At 47.6% G+C, this 21,092-nt stretch overlaps 1 protein-coding gene across 2 annotated transcripts in view; it reads right to left on the bottom strand.

Moving 5' to 3' along the window:
- Positions 1–7,008: 7,008 nt before the first annotated feature.
- SORL1 (sortilin related receptor 1) overlaps positions 7,009–21,092 on the bottom strand; it is a 57,671-nt gene continuing 43,587 nt past the window's right edge. For both annotated transcript variants that reach the window (XM_054086933.1, XM_054086934.1), the window contains exons 38-48: positions 20,455–20,527; positions 19,217–19,299; positions 18,470–18,566; positions 17,373–17,557; positions 16,812–16,931; positions 16,547–16,711; positions 14,915–15,089; positions 14,265–14,371; positions 13,132–13,324; positions 12,802–13,014; positions 7,009–11,663 (exon numbers count right to left, since the gene is read on the bottom strand). In XM_054086933.1, the coding sequence (XP_053942908.1) occupies positions 11,596–11,663; positions 12,802–13,014; positions 13,132–13,324; positions 14,265–14,371; positions 14,915–15,089; positions 16,547–16,711; positions 16,812–16,931; positions 17,373–17,557; positions 18,470–18,566; positions 19,217–19,299; positions 20,455–20,527 (1,479 nt within the window). In that variant the 3' untranslated portion in view covers positions 7,009–11,595. The remainder of the gene's footprint in view (positions 11,664–12,801; positions 13,015–13,131; positions 13,325–14,264; positions 14,372–14,914; positions 15,090–16,546; positions 16,712–16,811; positions 16,932–17,372; positions 17,558–18,469; positions 18,567–19,216; positions 19,300–20,454; positions 20,528–21,092) is intronic.

The raw sequence follows: 21,092 nt of genomic DNA, 5'->3' as shown, positions 1-21,092 counted from the left end.
CTGTGTTGCAGAAGGTTTTGGAGTGTCAGTAACAAGCTCTAGCCGTGGGGAGAAGGGAGGAGGGGATGTGCTTTCCTGCAGGATGCACAGCTTTATGGAGGGGGTGGACGTGCCATGAGCTGTTGGGGCCCAATTCCAAGCGTCTGCTCAAGTATTGCTCCTCTGGAAGAAAGCTTGACATGACTTGGAGCCATGGGTTTGCACCCTCGCCTTCCCCAGCAGCTGAAAAGAGAAGCAGTGTTTCCCCTGCAGAGCTGCAGGAGTTTGAGGGGAGCAGAAAAGGGCACTGAAACAGAGTGTAGCCCATCACAGGGAGTTGGGTTGCACGAGGGGCAGGTTCTAGTTGGCTGGATTTTGTCTGTGTGTACAGAAACTCCAAAGCCATGTTACTTTCTGACAGCAAATCGATGCTGCTGTAAACACGAGAACAAAGGAGCTTGCAGAGGAGAGGGAAAAGGAATGAGGCGAAGGGAGAGATTTGCTGCACCACCTAAGCTAAAACAGTGTTTGGAAAATCTGAATTACTTCAGCACCTATTCATACCCTGGCCAAAACTGGTTCCTCAGCCATTCCCAAGGTGATCAGAGAAGTCATGGCCTCTAGGTGTTGAGGGAGCATAGGGTGGCCCAGCTTCTCCTGTGCTTGGTAGCCCCGGGCCACTCACTGGGAGCATGATCCACTCCCAGGGTTTAGCAACTCTTTAGTCGCTGAGCTGAGGGGCTGGAAGAGACAGACTCTGTACATGTGCAGCTGGTTAGGGCTGAGCGGCCCCTCCCCTGTAAAGAGTTGTGCCGCATGACGGATAGCACTGGCAGGGTGAATTCCCATTCATTTGTCCTGTGGCTTCAGCACTGCGAGTGGTTTCCATACAGATCCCACAGGAGCGAATACCGTGGAAAAATGGGGCTTTGGGAGCCAAGATGCTGGGACTTTCTTCTTCCCAGCTCTGCAGTGAATGAGCAGCGCTGGGGCCCAGCAGGCTTAAGTTTGGGATGGGGTTGGCTCCTGACCTGATATCAAGGTCACATCGATGCATGGATTTAGAGTTTAACCCGTTGCATATAGGCTGGTGAGAGGGTCATGTAAGCCCAGCTCCGATCACCATCCTGATGTGCATGCCAGAAGCACTGGTTTCCACCAGTGTTGATGGAGTGGGAACGCAGTCAGTTGTTTTGCAGGTACCACATCCTGCTGGAAGGCTCAGTCTTCGATGAAGGCAGGGTTTTCTTGTTTGGCCGGGCTTTTAGGCTCATGTATTTCCTCTGTCTGTCATTGGGAAGGCCACATGGAAGAGCTTTAAGGATCGATCCTGAATGGGGAGAGGGGAGTTTGGCACGCACAGCTTGGTCCCCGAGTCGACCCATCTGCAAAGAATCAGCATAACAACACTTAATATACTTCCCCAACATGGCAATTGTGGGGCTTAATTAAACTGTGCGGAGTGCTCAGAGATCCTTAGATTAAAGGCTGCATGTACAGTGAATTACAAAAGCAAACAACATGATTTTTCCGTGTGTTGTGTTATAGCTGTCTTCATTTACCAGAAACAAATCATTCACCGTACCTCTTATATGCAACTTGTTTATATAGGATGTGCTTATTATTCCAGTAGGAGGGAAATCTGGTAGGTTTGATTCTCATTTCTGCATATGTAATCCACGTAGGCATAAAATTTGACTAAGATGGTAAAACAGTACAAATAGGGTTTTTTTTTTAACTACGTGTGTGTATAATTAGCCATGGGAAACGTCATCGGATTTAATAGGCCTGAAAGATGGTGGGAGGTAAATTTAATATAGTATAAAAATAAAGGTAATCCCAGCAAAAGACAAGCATGGAGTGGTTACTGGAGTCACCACCGGCAGAGACAGTACATGTTTTGTGTCCAACAATAGTAGCGTACGTGACTTGAAATGCTCTTTCCTTATAAAACAAAATACCCACTGGTTTGGCTTATTAGCGCTAATCTTCAAAGGGAGAAGCAGTTCTGAGGTTCCTGCTTCAATTCATAAGTTCAGCTCTGCTCTGGCAGCGCTCGCTTGACAAAGTGCCATTGTTGCCCACGGCCGGAGCGGGGTGTGTGTGTGTGTGTGTGAGGTTTAACCTTCTGCATTTCCCCTTTTGGGCTGCACGAGGAATGCCCAGAGCCGCGCAGAAATATGTCTCTGATGTATAGTTTACATGTGAAAATGCCGCATTTGAACTTGCACTGACTCTGCTCAGAGTGGATCGGGTTAAATGGACTATTACAATGGCAGGAGCTCATCTGGAACTAATAATTTTTGAGGCCACCAAAAGTAAAAAGTGAAAAAAGAAAGAAGGGGGGGGGAGAGGGGGAAAGAATCCTGGTGAGTTCTGTGGTCACTGACTAAAGCTGCTGCTGCCATCTACTGCACGTGGGTGGCACTTAGGGCCAGCTGGGAATGGCTCGCTTTGCACCCAAGTCGCCGTAAAAAAGGTTAAAGAGTGAAAAATGGGTTTTGGTATGGATGGAGCGGGTTTGTGGGTCTGCACACCCCGCTCTGCCCTTTGCACGAGCGTAGCTGAGCTCTGGATTTTCGGTAACTGCTGCAGAGCATCTGGTGGGTCTGTTACAAAGGGAGCGGAATGTGGTGCTTTAATTGTCGCAGGTTTTGAGCTTCGCTCGTTTTGCATTGTTGCCACTCGCTTAGGATTCACCACCACGGAAGAAGTTTTTGGCCCCGGTTTGGGGGGCCGTTAACAAAGCCCTCATCAATCGCATGCAAGTGGCTGCATCACAAATCACATGGCAAACCCGACGCTCGGTGACCGACATCTGTTTTGTCTCAGAAAGCACAGCACGAAAGAACGATGCTGTCGGTAGCCCCACCCGCTGGAACCAGCTCAAGCATTACCGTGCTTGCCGGCCTGGCTAGACAATAAACGGAGTCTATTTATTTATGATGGCTGGACTCTAGCAGGTCATTGGCATGGTCTCCAAGGGCGATGCATTCGAATCCGTTTCTCAATTTTCTCTTTTCCATTTCTCCAGGCTGCTTTCTATTCTTTGTTCCTATTCTCCCAGGAGAGCTGGTCGCGAAACAAATAGCTCCACCATCCTTGTGGCTCTTGGTTGCGAGGTTAAATAAGTTTAGGAGGAAAAGTACATTTGAAATGGTGCTGAGCCAAATAAACGAGTTAAGCACACTATTGTCTTCACCAGCACTGAGTCCACCATGGTAATTTCCTGGGTACATGGACGTGTTCGCTGTGAGTTACATTGAGCTACTGCAAAGGGAAACTGGATTGAGAAATGAAGCTGGTCTTCTGACTAAACGCACAGCTGGGAATTGGCCTCCAAGTGTCTGTTTCTGGCTTTCCAAGGGGTCTCAAGAAAGCCGTGGGAGAGGGAAAGGAAAGCTGCGTAATTCCGAAAAGCCAGCCTAGCCCCGATGCTGGGCCAGCAGCCTTTAAAGGGGAGCGTGGAGGGTGTTCAGACAGGACCTGACACTGCTCTGCTGGCAGCATGAGCAGAACCTGCTGCTCGGGGAAGGAATGCTAAGGAGAGGGATGTTTGGCAGAGAGTGTCCCCGCAAGCCTGCAGCACTGGGTCGCCGGCTTCAAAGGCAGTGCATGTGCTTCAGGAGCAGAGAGGGGATCCATCCAGCCAGGCCCTGGGCAAAGAACTCATGGGTTTGGGAATTCTTTTCATGTAGGCTGTCGTTTCTTACAGTCACAAGCCTTGGTGCGAGGCAGTCTACCTTTAGTTCCTTTTATTGTGAAGAGTATGTAACCTATTTTAAGACAAGGGGAAGCACTCTCTGAACTGCTGTGCCTCATCCTTGGCTACAGAAGGCTCCTGGAGTGACCCTCTCAGCTTGGATCAATCCTGCCTAGCGTTACGTAGAGCCCCGGGCAGGAGGAACCTCCAACCTCTTCTCTATCTTCTTGCCATTTTACCCTTCAGGATCTCAGACTTGGCGAAATATAAAATGCATGGACAGCCATTGTTACAGTTTGGGAGGAATTAAAAAATCATAGAAGAAAATTTGAGGATGGCTCAGTCAGGTATCGAATTCCCCCTTGGAGGGCATCTGCGTCCCTACACTGGCTACAGACGGATCCAGGGTAAATAAGTGTTCTCAGTTGGCTGAACCACTCTGGAGATGTGAGGCTTTATGATGTGAATGCCACAAGTTGTCCATCTCTGCCTCAGATTCTCCATGCCTGAAATACGCCTCCCGTATAGCCAGTGTCAGGGTGTGACAAGCTTCAGGATGGATTCAGTTAACTCCTGCTCAGCTCACGCACCCATTCCCCGTTCACTGACTGTCTTCCTGGCTTTCCTTCCCAAATCACTGTCTAGTCCCTTTTACATCTCCCTCCACCATTCTCCAAAGAAAGGGGATTTTTTCCAGCCCAGCCCCGTGCAGGTGCTCTTGCTGAAGTCAGGTTCTCTCCTTGTTTCACTCTGCAGTGGCCAGGGAAAGCAAAGCTATGAGAATGTGGGGATGTGGGCTTCTGGATGCCTATAATTTACAGGGAAGAAATAAACCACACATCCTGGAAGAGCCCCGACTACCATTTTCCTTGCATCCCACAATCGGCGGGTTGAGAGGTTCATGGCAGGAGCCAAGAGGTTGATAGTTAGCAGCATGACTCTTTCTTTCCCACAGATCCTCTCTTCCCTCCTTAAATCAGGGGCTGAGCTATCTAGGAGCTCTTGGCTCCTCCATCCCAAATTCCAGCTTGAGTTCTGCTGTGAAATATCCTCAGTTATTTCATCTTTCCTGCCGAGAAAGGCTAAACACAAATGTTCAGGAGTCTGGCACAAGAAACTCTGGTTGCTTACTCAAAAGAGGAGCAGTGAGCCAGAACTTCAGCTGCTCTCTCTCAAGATCAGAGCACATCTATTTCGTGAAATGCTTAACCCATGCTGGGAAGTGATTTTGCAGTCTTGGCCTTGCTGTAACTCCACACAGCTTCCTTGTTCCTACAGGCAGCTCACTAAGTCCTAAATCAGTGGTTGCAGCCCATCCACTGGAAACAACCCCTGATGTTATTTGTGGGAAAGAAAGATGTGTTTTCAGGAGCAGGAGAGTGAAAGGAGCCTGGATCTGGGCCTCCCAGCTGGGTTTGCTCCAACCAAAGCTCCTCCAGTGGTTGGAATGTTCCTCCTTGATGGGTTCTCATGTGTATCACAGTGGGGAAAAATGTTTTGCAGCAGGAATGTTCACTTGGATCTCATTTCTTTGCGTAGCTGCCTGTCTTCAAGGAACACATGGGGTAGTGGTGTCTGCTGAGACCTCTCCCTGTTTGTCAGATGTTCTTGATGGTGCTGTAGGGAAGGGGAAGCTTGGAGAAACACACGTGAGCGATCCAATCATGCCTAGCTGTGTTTCTTCATGAAACTCTGACTCTCTAGCCTGAAAGCAGTGGGGAAAAGAGAGATGGATGATTCCTGTGGTTCAGATGCAAAACAAGAGACAATTGAGGTCTCAAAGAGAAAATGAAGTCATATAATAAGAAAAGCTTGGAGATTTATTTGGGAACTGCCAACATAGAATCACACCATGGAATGGTTTGGGTTGGAAGGGAACTCAAAGCCCATGCAGTTCCAACGCCCATCCAGTTCAGGTTGCTCAAAGCCCCATCCAACCTGGCCCAAACATGCCCAGCAATATTTAAGACACCGTTATTCGTTAAGAGTCACTGCCTGATACCATTACCTGAAGTGTTTGAGAGCAAGGCATAGTATTCATGTGGGCACTGTAGAGAGTCTATGAGAAACTCTCTTATCTTCAAGAGCTCGTTGCATTTAGAGGCTTGACAATAAGGAAAGGTCATAAAAGCAATAAAAAGGGAGAACACACAAAGGAAAGAGCCAGGAAAAAATTCTACTTGCAGGGTAGGTGGGTTCAGTCAGTGCCTGTGACTTTGTGGCTATTCTCCAGGCACTGAGTCCAAAGGTGAGGATCAAGTGAGATCCAGTGGGGTCTTGGTATGAAACATCCATGGGCCAACACAGCGAAAGGTTTGTGAGCGCGATGGGGAGCAAGCGAGGCTGGGTTTCTCAGAGCAATATTTATTCAGTTCATCACAAGGTAACTTGATAAACACAATCCTGGGCGAGGGAGTCAAGGTTTAGGGGCCAAAACTTTCCTATCCATAAAAATCTGCAAGTTGTATTTGGAGGGGAAGCATGAACACCTCTCTCTTCTGTCGAGCTTTTAGTCTGTCAAGATATTCTCAGTGACACTGAGTGCCAAAGCTTAAGAGTCACATTGCCTGTTTTAGAAGAAAGTGCGTGCATGGGAACGAAGAGCAACTTCTGGTACCTCCTGGGGGGAGCAATCTGTTTCAGCAAGGAGAGGGACAAATCAGCTTCATTCGTGAAGAAGGGGGCAATGGGAAGGAAGGAATGGTTGTTTGTTGCCTGAAGCTAAACATTAATGAAGTGCAACAGTTAAGATGCTTGCATACCTCAATTATGTCCACCAAGCTCACATGTTACCTTTCTAATTGAAGGCTGAAAAATGAGAGACGTGTGAAGAGACCGCTGCCTGCTCATTACCTCTCCCTGCGAGCAGTAATTCTGCTTGCTTTCAGCTGCTTGGCCGTCAGGTGTAGCCGCGCACACAGTGTTTTAAACAGCAACAGTGTAAAATGCACCACACATGGGTAGGGATTGTTCTGGAAATGGGGTTTAAGCAGGGAAATAATGTGTGATATGAGCCATGAGCTGGGCTTAGCGCTGGAGATGATGTTCTGCAGGTACAAGGGTAAGGCTTGGAGAGGGCTCAAAATGTTGTTTAGTGTTGGACGGTGCTGCTTATTGACTGATGCTGACCTTGAAGGGACAGAGAATGAGACAGTTATATGATAGAATTATGAAAGTTAGTGGTACCTTGTTAAGAGGACTCTGCTGCTCCTTCTGCAGAAAGCTCAGTTTTTCCATTTCTGATCATCCTCCTAGGGTACCCAACACATCCTTCTAACGTAAAGCAATCAAATATGGTTCAGAAAAAGGTCTCCTTTTATTGTATTAGATGCACAGAAGCTAAATAATAATTTTGGAAACCAAAAAAATATTTTGTTTACCCAATTTTTATTATTATCATCAAGTGGAAAAAATCGACAGACAAAAATTCCTTCAAAATTGTGCAATAATAACAGAGCAGAAATCAGTGACTGAAAAATAAAATGACACAGAGTAGCAATTCCAATGGTATCATATTAAACTTCACTTAAGGAACTGGATTAGATGTTGACACTACCTCTAAAAAAACTCATTATAGACTGGCTGCACATTTTGAAGGATTAATTATGAATGTTACAGCTAGTTCCAGTAATGAAGATGCTCTCTGGGTCCAAGAGTAACTCACTCCATTGCACCATTTCCCTCCTGAAGTCCATTTGAAGGAGACTCGAAAGTTGTTTCAGAAAATGTTATTTTGGTCTTTCCTGAACGTGTCTTACATTTCCACCAGTGAAGTTTGTCATTAAATATTTCTCAGTCCCTACTATGAGATTTCAAGGGTGCAGACCCTAAGACTGCCCTGATGGAAAGCTTGTGCTGGTCCAGGAGAGCCAATGTCCCGGGTGAGCTTTCCCTGGTGGCCAAGGTGATTTTGGGGCTCTAGGAACTGGATTAGTAAATAATCCTGCCCTGCTGGTTGTCTGGGTGGGGCAGATCCCTCTCCACTCAGACAAGAGCTTTCAGGTTCCATGTCTCAGGGTTTCTAGAAGCCAGCAAGAAGCCACACCATTGTGGGACCTCCAAGGTGTCTTGCACCCTGCAAACACAAAGGTTCTTTAGTCACAAGGCCGAAAGATGATGGTGTGGATGTTGGCAGCCGGTGTTATCACAGGCTCCCTCGCTCTCGTATGCTTTCTCCTCGCCTTTCTGGCCGAGTATACACTCCTATACATCTAGGAATATGTAACTTGAGCCCTGTCCAAGGAAAATAGTCCTTTTCCCAGCACTAAATCTGCAGTGCTTTCCTGCTAATGCTGTGTCAAGGCAGGAGCACATGGAACAAGTTATGGCAGGGTTAGCTGGGGTGGGGACTTAGAGCACGCCAGCTATTCTGCAGATGAAATATCCCTTTCCCCTGCATGCACAGCTTTCCCCTGAGGTCAACACGATGTGCTTCACCCCTCTCTGCAGCTCCTCTTGGCATTTCTCTGAGGTGCGGGCTGTTGGCCGAACTGTGAGCTCATGCCCTGGCTTGGCTCCTGCGTGCACCCAGAGAGGGTCCTGGGCTCCACAGGGGTGGCTGCATGTGCACGTGGGAGCTGGGGTTACCCGCTTGCCAAAGCCTTTTTACGGAGGAGGCAGCGATGGCCGAAAAGAGTGATGTGATTTATTTAGGCTGAAAGGATCGCTTTTTTTGACCTTGAACGGGTGTTCAAATCTCAAGCCTGGAAAATGTGGCCGCTCCTTGTCTTTTCTTGTAAAAACCTAAACCCCAAAAATGCACAAAACACCCCTCCAAATATCCCAAGTCAAAGCAAAATGAACCTCATGCTCCAAAACCCCACCAGATTTTAGCCTTTGACTTCAGTCTTTGGTTCAAATGGACTTCAGAGTACTGGCAGGTGACTGCAGTGAGATCTGAAAGGGGTGCAAACATAAATCAACTGGGAGAAGATCCTCCTATCCAGGATACTTCCCAAACCCTTTTTTTGCCTTATGGATCTGAACATTGCACTGGATTGCTATGAGGTAAACCCCAGTCACCTCCCCAAAGTAAGGGTAACGCTTCACATTGCATTAGGCTACTGAAACAAAACCAGAACAAAATACACATCCAGGTACCGTATTTACACCAGAACCCTCCCACCCCTTATACATCTCTGTGAACAAGATTCTGTGCTTCAAAAGTTCATAAAAAATATACACTTTACCCAGAATTGCATCTATCCTGCCCACTCCCCACCTGGGGCTTGGACTTCTATCTCTATACAAAATACACTAGCCCTGTGAAGCTGCTTTGCTGAGAGCACAGTGGTGATTTTTGCAATGAAGGGAGAGTCTCGGACGGTCGGGCGTGCCCGTGCATTACAGTACTGTCCATGGAAAGAGAAATCCAGCTTTGCGCTAAGCCTGCCTGCTGCAGTGCCCCCAAACCCCCCGTGCAACGCGGGGGTGACCACAAAGGACTCCGTTCCACGCAGGGTGTGTTAGGGAGGCCCAGGTAATTCGGAGTGGTGGCTTTAAGGATGCTAGTCTGACAGAATGCTTTGCTGGCAATAGGCTGAGCTCCAGCCGACTGTGGCTGAGCCACGCGTACAATGGAGCCTTTCAGAGTGGCCAGAAGTGACCTGTCCCCGACTGACGCTAGATAAGCATCCAGCCACGGGATTTCTGCAGAATATAAAGTGGTTACAAGGGTCCCCTTGGCATCTGTCTTCCAGATAAAGATGGGCTAAACTCTACTCGCTGTATTCAAGCAGGATTTACCCCTGGGGTGTAAAGCAGTAGTACACGACCAACAGCGATTCTCACCAGTGAAGTACCATCATCTGGGGCGCTATAACTTTTTTTTCCAATACTTGTGCCAGAAAAGCTTGCTTAATAAGGAAGGAGTTCACTACACTTTATCTCTGCTATTAGGCTTTCTTTCCTATATGAAATACTTGATTTATATCTTTAGAAAAAACAGTTCAGTCTCTGGTCAGATTCTGGTCTCTCTATGTAGCTGTATTTCCAGCTAAATCAAGCTATACGTGCTGGGTTGATTTACTCAAATTTTTCACTCCTGAACAGCACCTGACCTGCTAACAAGATAAAAATATGACAACTCTAAGATCGCTGCTACTTATAAAAATCTGAGTATAGTTTGGTCCCAGTTTGGGGGAAAAAAATCTGTCACCGGGAATGATAACACCAGTAATTGAAAATAGAGTCAGTATTTCTATAGAATATCAAACCACATAGAACTTCTATTTTTTTATATATGTGAAATTAAATGGATCGGTCATGTATCAAAACATAGTTGGCCTCTCTCGTTTCATCTCTAGGAAGACTGCAATTCGAACTGAATTTACACTGCAAAAATATTCTTGGTTTAAACAAAGGAAACAAGACAATGTGCTGTATTTCACCGGTGCGAAGCTTTGCATATAGAGCACGGCCAGACGTGACCCGTGAACATCCGCTCGTGTTGCCGCTCTTGGCTTGGCAAGGGGGTTGGATTCATGGGGAGATTCACATTTTGCTATCACAAAAAAAAAACCTCAACAGTGGTTACCAGACATTTCTACTGCTCAGCTCTGTTGCCTGCATTATGTCTACTGGGAATGTGAGATGGGTGGGAAAATAATATATATATGTGGATATATACGTTCCTTCTAAAGCTGAAGGTACAACTACAGCTACTTTTAGAAAACACTAATGAAGGAGGATTGAATCCCTGCTGTAAACCAAATGAATTTAGATTTACGGCTCTGTAGGACCATGGAAAAATCTGTATGCGAAGCTGTTTCCTCACAGTGGAGGCTCCCCCTTCCGTCCCACTGACATAGCAGCATCTTAAAGGAACTCCATGGAGGAATGGGGTCCTGATTAGCTGGGGAATGTGTTTGAAGGGGGTAAGGGCAAGCTTTTTCAGTGATGTAAACTACAGATTAATGGTCAGCAGCTCAGTGGCTGCAGGTGCCCTCCAAAGGGGTTTGGGCAGCAGTGGGAGGGTAGGGCATGGCATGGATTGTTGTCACTGCACACCTGAAAGGTCAAAACTATGAGGTCTGGGTGCTAGCATGGCACTGCAGAAGGATTCTGCAGTGCTGCTGCCGCTCTCGTGCAGGAACAGCCCCAGAAACCCTCCTGCTAACAGCCCTTAGCATCACCATTCAAGGGTTTGCACAACCCTCAGCACCGTGGTTTGGTGCAGCCTGGATGCTTTCTCTTAGAGTTACGGCAGCAAGAAGATAGACTCCTACATAAGGGATACGCTGCAGCATCTTGACTTAGGCTCCGAGATTGCTGAAAGATTCTTTTAATAAGAGAGCGGGTGGGAATATGTAAAAATAAGGATTTTTTACTATCGTGGGAAGAACAATGACAGGGATGCCAAGATCCTACTGCCTCGCAAGATAAAGTGGCACATGTTCTACACAATAATGTGTACAATGTCTGACGACTTTGGAAATCTGTTCTCAAGCAGATTTCCCAATAAATTAACACAACAAAAATACTTCTATATAAAAAAAAAAGTCTAAAGGATTTTTTGTATTTAAAGTAAAAGCAAAACCTTCAGGGACTATATTACTTCTCTCTCTCTACATATATAATCTCCTGAATTTCTTTTTAAATAAATTTATTCTTGTCTTAGAAAAATAAAATGGGTAGCCAATTTAGTTAACAGAAAATATCTCACAGACTTAAAAGCATGCCCAGCAAGCATAGCCCTGTAAGACTAAATTAATGTTAAATCAAAGCAATTTGTTACTAAAACAACCTAGACTGCAATTCACAGTTGATTACTACAAAGTGTATTTTTAAATTCTTTTTTGGCCCATATAAAAATAACATATTGCAACTCAAAGTGCATTTTTAAAATAAACAGTCAACTATTTTTATCAAATAAAATATTTACACCATTTGGTTTGTACAGTCAGAAATGCGCTTCATGCGATGACCATGGGAACATCATCTGAAAATCCAGTTATCATTGGGGCTTCATCATCCTCATCTCCTGAAAAACAAACCCAGAGCTCTGTTATGCCGCCCTCAGCATTGCACGGGGCATGAGTAAATGGGTTAGTGAAGCTGGCCACAAAACTGCCCTCAAAACCAGGGCATTGTGGCCTCACTCGTGCTCCTACCTGGTTGCTGACTCTGTTATATTCAAGTTTTAACTGCTTTGCATTAGGGGGAGTGGTTTACAGAATTGTTTAGGCTGGAAAAGACCTTCAAGATCATTGAGTTCTTAACCTCACATTGCAAACTCACTCTCCATTTCCATAAATGCCACATCCACACGTCTTTTAAACCCTTCCAGGAATGGAGACTCCACCACTGCCCTGGGCAGCCTCTGCCAATGCTTCATAACCATTTCCATGAAGTAATGTTTCCTAATATCCACGCTAAACCTCCCCGGGCACAACTTGAGGCCATTTCTTCTCATCCTATCACTTGTTCCAGCATCCACGTCACCACAACGTCCTTTCCAGGAACTGCAGAGGGTGATGAGGGCTCCCCTCTGCCTCCTCTTCCCCAGACTAAACAGCCCCAGGTCCCTCAGCCGCTCCCAGAACTCCTGGGCTGCAGCCCCTTCCCCAGCTCTGCTCCCTTCTCTGGACACACTTCAGCCCCTCAATGTCCTTCTTGGGGTGAGGAGCCCTGAACTGAACCCAGGATTCGAGGTGCGGCCTCACCAGCACTGACTGCAGGGGGGGCAATCCCTGCCCTGCTCCTGCTGGCCACACCATGGCTGATACAAGCCAGGATACCATTGGCCTCCTTGGCCACCTGGGCCACTGCTGGCTCATGTTCAGCCACTGTCACTCAGCACCACCAGGTCCTTTTCCACCCGGCAGCTTTCCAGTAGCTCTTCCCCAAGCCTGAAGCCATGGGGTTGTTGTGACTGAAGTGCAGGACCCGGCACTTGGCCTTGTAGAACCCTCTCGCTGGCCTCAGCCCACTGATCCAGCCTGTCCAGATCCATCTGTGGTTACTAAAAACATTTATCCTGGACTCGCTCTGTACGCTTGGGATTTTTTTTGTACTCTTAGAGATTTTTATGCCAAAAGTGGCCCAAAGCACAATGGAGAAGTGAGGTCTTGCACTGATTTTAGTCCTCGAGGCTGTGCATGAAACCAGGGGCTACGTACCTAAATCATCTCCTGAGGAGAATATGGCTGAGCCCAGGCGGGAGCTGTAGTGGCTGTTTGCAAATGCAGTGAAGCTGTTCTGCAGCCGTCTGTGCCTCATGTAGAGCACCACGAACCCGATCCCGAGGGTCACCAGCAGCAGGAACAGCACCGGTACCACGACGGCAGCGATATCTGTGGATCTACCAGTTTTTGATGCAGAGGAGTCTTCGCCTAAGATGAGGGAGGGAAAGAAGCACCGTTAGCAACTGATAGCACAGTTCTCTAGTGAGTTGGTGAGGTTTGTATCAGTCTTTGTTGAGGAAGATGGGGAAAATGCCGGGGACCTACCAGTTCCTAGCTCATCATAGAGAAGCGTGGCCGGCTCACCGCACATCTGCCCGCTGTACAGGCACCTGGCCTGAACGCTGAATGAATAGTTGTGCCCTATCTTCAGGTTGGAAACTTTGAAGAAGTTTTCTGTGGTGTTGCCCAGATAAGCCGTGATGTTCATCAAGCTGTCAAACATGTGAATCTCATAACCCTGAGAGTTGTGAAAACAAAGGCACAAAAAAAGACATCACTTGGCTGCAAAGGTCAGGTTTGCTCCTTCAGACAGAGCTTTGAAACTTGTTTCTCCACCTGAATCTAGCTTTGATGAAATGCCTTGGGCAACATGGAGCCTCCTCCAGGCATCCCTGTCAGTGTGCATCGACCTTGTCCAGTCCAGGAAGGAAAGAAGATTTAGATCTGTTTGGTTCACTCTGTTCTTAGCATCCACCCAAGATCACCCAAAACACAGAGTCCAGTAAAAGCTATGGCTTTTTTGTTAATTTGCTGCCTGCCCAAACCCTGCCAAAGACCATCACGTTTGCTATCAAAGTCTAAATAATCCATTTTTACAAGGGCACGGAGTGACAGGATGAGAGAGAATGACTTTAAATTGGAAGGGGGAAGATTTAGATTAGACGTTAGCAAGAAATTCTTCACAATGAGGGTGGGGAGGCCCTGGCCCAGGGTGCCCAGAGCAGTGGGGGCTGCCCCATCCCTGGAGGGGTTCCAGGCCAGGTTGGATGGGGCTTGGAGCCCCTGATCCAGTGGGAGGTGTCCCTGCCCATGGCAGAGGGTGGGACTGGATGGGCTTTAAGACCCCTTCCAACCCAAACCATTCCATGATTCTATGACAGTTCTCAGACTCTACTGATGTGCTTCCTGGCCTGGTGGGGCAGTGTTCTATTCCCAGTCCTTTCACACGTGTCAGTTCACCTTTTCCAAGCAGATAATTATGTTCCTAAAAGGGGACCGATGGGATCTATCAGCTTTAGTGCCTCAGTTGCAATATGAATTGAAGCGAGCTCTGTGCAGAAGGCTCATCAAGGATGCTTTGGGGAGCAGAAAGTACAAAGAGTCCATGAAAGGAGCCTTGCAGTGGCTCTGCTCTGGGCTTTTCTGGCCTGTAGGATGGGAGAGACAGCACAACTTACCCGACTTTCATTGAAATTACTTTCCTTTAATGCCAAGCTCTTCCAAAAAAGCAGAATGTGGTCATTTTCTGTTATGATTTTTAAGGCATCTGGTGCAGACAGTGGAACTGCAAGTTAGAAAAAAAGGCAGGCGGGTTAGATTTTAGCCCCGATGGCACTTTTTCTTTTGGCTGAGAAACAGCATTGGGGGCACTTCTGAAAGTCAGTATTTTTCAGGGATCAGCACAATACTCAACTTAGGAAAGGGCTGCATTGGAGGACAGGAGTGGCATGTGATCTGGCAGGATATTGTCCATGGGTTTGTATGGTCGGACTTTAATTTAATAGGTATTTCATTGTGTCTCCACAGACAAAGAGGTGTCTTTCCCATCTCCATCTATAGAGGAGAAAAGCTCTGTGGCTGTGACCTGAGAGGCTTCCTCTCTGCTGCTGTTGGTGAGGGGTTTAATCGCCCTTGCCAGGAGCTGCAGGGAGCTCTCAGAACTGGGCTTTGGCTGTGGGAGAGGACCACGCGATGCAGAAACACTGCTGGAGTCTCCAGCCAGCACAGGGGTGAGATGGATGGGGTGGGATGGGCACTGCATTCCCTCTAGAGGACAATGCTGCAAGGACTTGCCCTGGCACCCACCCTCCAGCGCTCTTTCCTCTACCTGTGTTGATCTTCACGCTGGATTCTTTACTCATATTTCCCAGTTGAACAATCACATGGTATTTGCCTCCCGGTTCAAGTTTCTTAATGGTGTACTCCACAGTGCTGTTCCGGGTTTTCACTTTGTAGATTTTATCTGCTTTTCTTACTAAATCTTTAACTGCGACAGCATACAACTGGAGGGGAAGGAAAAGCACACATGGTGAAAGGTCCTACCTTCCTGCAGACTTGCTAGCAACCTCACAGACATTGGCTCAGGGTGCCCAGAGCAGTGGTGGCTGCCCCATCCCTGGAGGGGTTCCAGGCCAGGCTGGATGGGGCTCGGAGCCCCTGATCCAGTGGGAGGTGTCAGGAGGGGGATGGAACTGGATGGGCTTTAAGGCCCCTTCCAAGCCAAACTATTCCATGATTCTATGATGTCAGACTAGGGGGATAAAGTTTGAACTAAACCATTCCTGCACTCTACACAAAGCCTGGGAAGTTAAGACTCTAAGCCTCTTGCTGGACTAGCTGGATCCTCACCTGAGATCAGTATATACCGATACAGAAAATGCAGTTAATGGGACAGATAAGGGTGAGAGGAAGACCTCAGGTTGCATTTCTTAACAAATCACAAGGATGCAATGCACACCCCTGCCCTGTCAGAGTTTCCAGTTTTACCAGGATTTATAGATTTAAACTTTTCCCATTGAAGGCTCTGGACCAGAATAGGAGTGGAAAGCTTGCTGAGCAAATGACTCGCCTGCAATGGAGCGAAACCTGCCTGTACGCCAGTGTGCCAGAAAACAGACCCGGCCTTTGTTGGGGCTGCGCTGGCACGGCTGGAGCGGGAAGCAGAGCCCGCAGCACGGCGGGACGGGCGCCTGTCCTGGGGGTTGTGCTCAGGCACTGACCAGCCCCATCTCCAGGGCAAAGTTGAAACCCAAAACGGTGTTTTAGCACATGTCCAACTTTGCTTTGAGGCACAGATATTCCAGGCTGACTTTGGAGGGCCATGGAGATGATCCGAGGGCTGGAGCACCTCTCATACAAGGAAGGCCTGAGAGAGTTGGGGTTGTTTAGTCTGGAGAAGAGAAGGCTCTGGGGAGACCTTAGAGCAGCTTCCAGTGCTGAAAGGGGCTGCAGAAAAGCTGAGGAGGGGCTCTGGATCAGGGAGGGCAGGGATAGGATGAGGGGGAATGGTTTCTAGTTGCAAGAAGGGAGAATGAGATGAGATCTTACGCAGAAATATTTTGCTGTGAGGGTGGGGAGGCCCTGGCCCAGGGTGCCCAGAGCAGTGGTGGCTGCCCCATCCCTGGAGGGGTTCCAGGCCAGGTTGGACGGGGCTTGGAGCCCCTGATCCAGTGGGAGGTGTCCCTGCCCATGGCAGAGGGTGGAACTGGATGGGCTTTGAGGTCTCTTCCACCCCAAACCATTCCATGATCCTACGACTCTTTTTAAACACAGTGTGAACGAACTAATGGCCTATGTGAAAAGAGGCAATGCATGTCCCAGCGGTGTCAGCATTGTGACAATGATTATTTAGATGGAGCATAGACCTGATCTCAGTTCCCCAGCAGCAGCAGGGCAGGGAACTGTCTTTGAGCCAGGGTTTGTGCACAAGAGGACAGGAAAAGGCACTGTGAGATATTACCATGTCCTGGTCAGGCGAGTCGTAGGGTGATTCCCACTTAATGACTGCGAACGTCTTTCCAGTGTGCACTGAGTGGAGATGCCGAGGGGGAAGCCGGTTGTCAGGAATCATCTTCACCACAACGTAGTCAGATGGAGGCCCTTGGTAGGGAGACATCACACGGACCTTGAAGGGATGACCCAATGGTTAATACTGTGCCTGCACCCTTCAGTGCTAAACTACAGCCCACAGTGCAGGTAGGAGGGGGAACAGAACAGGCTCCTACCAGAAACAGGTACTGCTCATCCCGCTGCACGATCACAGTGATGTTGTGAGAGGTGGTGGTGGTGTTGTGAGGGCTCCTGTACAGCTCCAGGAAGGACGTGGCATAGAAGATGCCATAGACCTGCAGAGGAAGAGCACAGATTTTGTAAAGGGCTGGAGCTCCCACCCAAGCTTTCACTGGCTGTCACTTTTTAGAGACATGAAGCAAAGGCCCCCTTTCCTCTTGGCACTCTTTCTGCCCAAGTTCAGGTTCAGTCTGACCTCCCATTACTGCACTCCCCGCCCTGAAATCCTAGGCTCAGGTCTGATAACACAGTATTCAACTGAAAGACTATTGGAGCATCGTGCTATCTATTTTAGCCTCTTCTTCACTAGACAACGAGGCAGCTTTCCTTGCTTCTGTTTAAGGGCAGGTTCTTCCCCTTGGTTTTTAAGCATAAAATTTTCAGGGCCTTGCAATTCAATCCTTACAAATAGTCCTGTTTTAAGATTTTGCTTGTGTTTTGAAGCTCTGAGCTAGACCCTATCGTGGCTGGTGAGAAAAGAGAGATCGATGCCTTACGACATTCCTTGGTCCGGTCCAGCTGCACTCCACTGCAGTCTGGTTGATGGCCTTGGCTTTGAGACTTGGTGATGCAGGTCTTGTCCCACTGGTCACCACGTGTACAAAAGACAGAGGGCTGTCACCCAGCTCCGTCTTAGCCCATGCAGAAATTTCGTAAGGGGTACGTGCTGTCAAATTGGCCACTGAGCAAGAAGAGAAATGGGCACTGTTAGGTGAGGCAAAGTACTGCAGCAGCAGGGTGAGAGCACTAGGAAATGGCCAGCAGTGTCAAACAATCTTAGACAGGAGCCTGACTTGGTTTGTGTTTTAATTTGTTTTGAGTAATGAGTCATAGAATCATAGAATGGTTTGGGTTGGAAAGGTTCTTAAAGCCTATCCAGTCCCACCCCTGCCATGGGCAGGGACACCTCCCACTGGATCAGGGGCTCCAAGCCCCATCCAACCTGGCCTGGAACCCCTCCAGGGATGGGGCAGCCACCACTGCTCTGGGCACCCTGGGCCAGGGCCTCCCCACCCTCATAGCAAAACATTTCTCCTTAAGACCTCATCTCAGTCTCCCCTCTTTCAGCTAAAAAAACATTCCCCCTCATCCTATCCCTGCCCTCCTCGATCCAGGCCTTAAATCATCTTTGTGGCCTCTTCTGGACACGTTTTATAAATTTCCTTTACACAGAAGCACCTGGGACTCTGGTATCTGACCCAGCCTGTGCTTTTCTGCACCAGAATGCTTTCCTGTATCTAGACTGTGCACACCAGTGATTTTTCCAAACCAGAAAATAATCCGATTAACAGAGACATTTACTGTATACAGGCCCAAGAAATTCTTGACCTTTTGCAGAGTATATAAGGAACCATAAACAAAATCCCATGTGATGAGAAAAGGCCAGTACAGCTCTGGGGGATAAATCCCAAATCCGTTTGAAATCTCCAAGTCCTAAGAAGAGAGGCCAAGGCTTTGCTGGTTTGTCCTCTTGAGATTTATTCTTTCCTAAACAGAAACTACTAAGTTGCAAAGAAAGAAAGAAAAGGCTCTCTGCAAAACCTCCCGTTTGGTGTTGACTAAGGCAGAATTTTATACTTTGCACAGAATTTACCTTTTTGGATGGACTTTTCTCCTTCTATGATCAGAGTCCTTTTTTCCTGTCTGTGCGTATCAAATGTCCAGTAGATGTTCACAACGTAACCGCTGACCTGTCAAGCAGCAAGGGCAAACAATGTGAATTATCAGTTCAGCTCATTTTGCATGCAGTGAAAGTCACTGTTGAAAGTCTTTGCATTGTATTCTCCATCCTAATTAAGAGAGCTTGTGGTGGTTGATGAGTACTAAGAAATGATTTGGCATGAAGTAACAAGCTTCAAAAAGTAATTGCACTACATAAATAGGTGACAGTTTAACACAGAATCATAGAATGGTTTGGGCTGGAAGGCATGTTAAAGCCCATCCAGTCCCACCCCCTGCCATGGGCAGGGACACCTCCCACTGGATCAGGGGCTCCAAGCCCCATCCAACCTGGCCTGGAACCCCTCCAGGGATGGGGCAGCCACCACTGCTCTGGGCACCCTGGGCCAGGGCCTCCCCACCCTCACAGCAAAACATTTCTTCCTAAGATCTCATCTCAATCTCCCCTCTTTCAGCATAAAACTGTTCCCCCTCATCCTCTCCCTGCACTCCCTGATGAAGAGCCCCTCCCCAGCTTTCCTGCATCTCCTTTCAGCACTGGAAGCTGCTCTGAGGTCTCCCTGGAGCCTTCTCTTCTCTATCCCATCTAGTATTTAGCAATTCCCCAAAACAAGTCCTTTCCCCTGTATTTTAGGGTGAAAAGTAAAGGTAAAAATGTTACCTTGATATTAGTAGTCATTTTTAGGCTGAAACTTATGGAGTCCTCACTGTAGCTCTCGATGTGTATGACTGGTGGAGGAATGACTGGAGGGAAAGGGAGAAACAGCTGTAACCACAGCACAAAGAAATGAAGTACTTATTGAGAGAAAACAGGTAAAATACAGGCTTTCATTACAACAGTGGTCTCTCACACCAGGAATCCCCCACCTTTCCAGCCCCAACCTTGCCTGTCTCTGACGCGCCCCGCAGAGAAGACACTGACATGCTGAACCTCCATAATTTTTTCAGTCAGTCATCTAAAAGCTGCCTTATCTGCGCCTGGTTTGGCATCAGCTGGAAGCAGAGAGGTCTCTGCACCGGTATTTTACGTCTGAGCTGAGTGGGACAAACTCATATCACAGTTAATGGCTTCTGACCTTCCAAGGAACTGGGGAATCATGGAATCATAGAACAGTTTGGGTTGGAAGGGACCTTAAAGATCATCCAGTTCCAACCACACCGCCATGGGCAGGGACACCTCTCACTGGATCAGGGTGCTCAAAGCCTCATCCAACCTGGCCTTGAACACCTCCAGGGATGGGGTGTCCTTTGTCCACGGAGTGACGATGGAATTTTATCTAACAAATTAACGAACAATTTTGACATTGGAATATAGGTTTGGAAGAAAAACTTGGCATGAATACAACTGATTTCTAAAGGTTGTTTTAAAACGGTTTGGAGGGAAATGATTTACTGTGTTATTTGGATTTATTTCCTGTAATGTTGTGACAGTTCCTGGAAGCCTTTTAGTGGTCTCACCTATATGAGATACAGAAGCCATCGTTATCATAACCCAAGAACAATGAGCAAGCATCCTTTCAGCCAGAGACAGCAGAGGAGAAAGTGGTAATGTGTCTCGCCCATCCAAATGTAGGATCTAACCTACACAAGTCAGAAGGAATCATCTGCAGCCCAGAAGTGGGGGGTGCCTTCTAGACAGGCTTCCTGCCCTTTTCCTTTTGGAGCAGGACCTCCATCCTACGTGCCACAGAGGTCAGAGGAAGAGTCAGCACCATGTTCAGACTTTGAGGCAGGTGAAGTAAGTGAAATGGTACAGCAAAGTTGCTAAATAGTGTAAAACACTCAAGAGGGAATCATAAAAGACGAGGACGGAGGTTAAGCACGCTGATGCTGACACTTCAGGCTTATATTCAGCCTTTTTGCTGTGTTGTCTCAGTTGACTGAAACAACAACATTTACCTTTGCCTTTTACGGTGGTTATGGATTTGGAATCACTCCAATTTCCCACTCCTCGACTAGTTACTGCAGCAACCTTTTCAAATATAAGAGGGTTAGTTAATATGAATAGATGTACCCCGCCAACATTGTATAACACAGAGAACAAGGTTACAGCAGGGTTACGGACATGGCAGAACTCATGGGAAAAGGACTTTGAAGCAAACAATAGCTCAATTACTTAGCAATAAAATGCTTATTACAGAGATAAAGTGGACTACTTTAAGTCAATTAAAGGAATCTAAGAGGAGGGAGGTACATCCTCTTTGCAGATAACCGCTCTCTTATGAGATCTTTTTGAGGAGTCCATCAAGATAAGGAGCTTTGGACTCTGTCGGCTGTAGTGTAGGTAAGAACAAATGAAGTCCGTGTGAGCGCTGAATCCAGTGTCAAAGATTTATTTGGGAACAGATAAGTACAGGAAGGAACACCACGGAAGGAAAGGCTCGTGCCAAATGACTGTGAGAATAACACTGATTCATGAGGAGCGGGGAGGTGTTTATTCCTCTTCCCAGTGGACTCTCCCAAGAACCCTTCCTCATTCAGCACAGGGAGGATGGACAACGGCAGAGCAAACATTTCCCAGAGCTCACTGTGCAGGC

The sequence above is a fragment of the Cuculus canorus genome, chromosome 23, assembly GCF_017976375.1.
Source record: "Cuculus canorus isolate bCucCan1 chromosome 23, bCucCan1.pri, whole genome shotgun sequence".
Lineage (NCBI taxonomy): Eukaryota > Metazoa > Chordata > Aves > Cuculiformes > Cuculidae > Cuculus > Cuculus canorus.
This window is presented reverse-complemented; position numbering and strand designations above follow the sequence as displayed.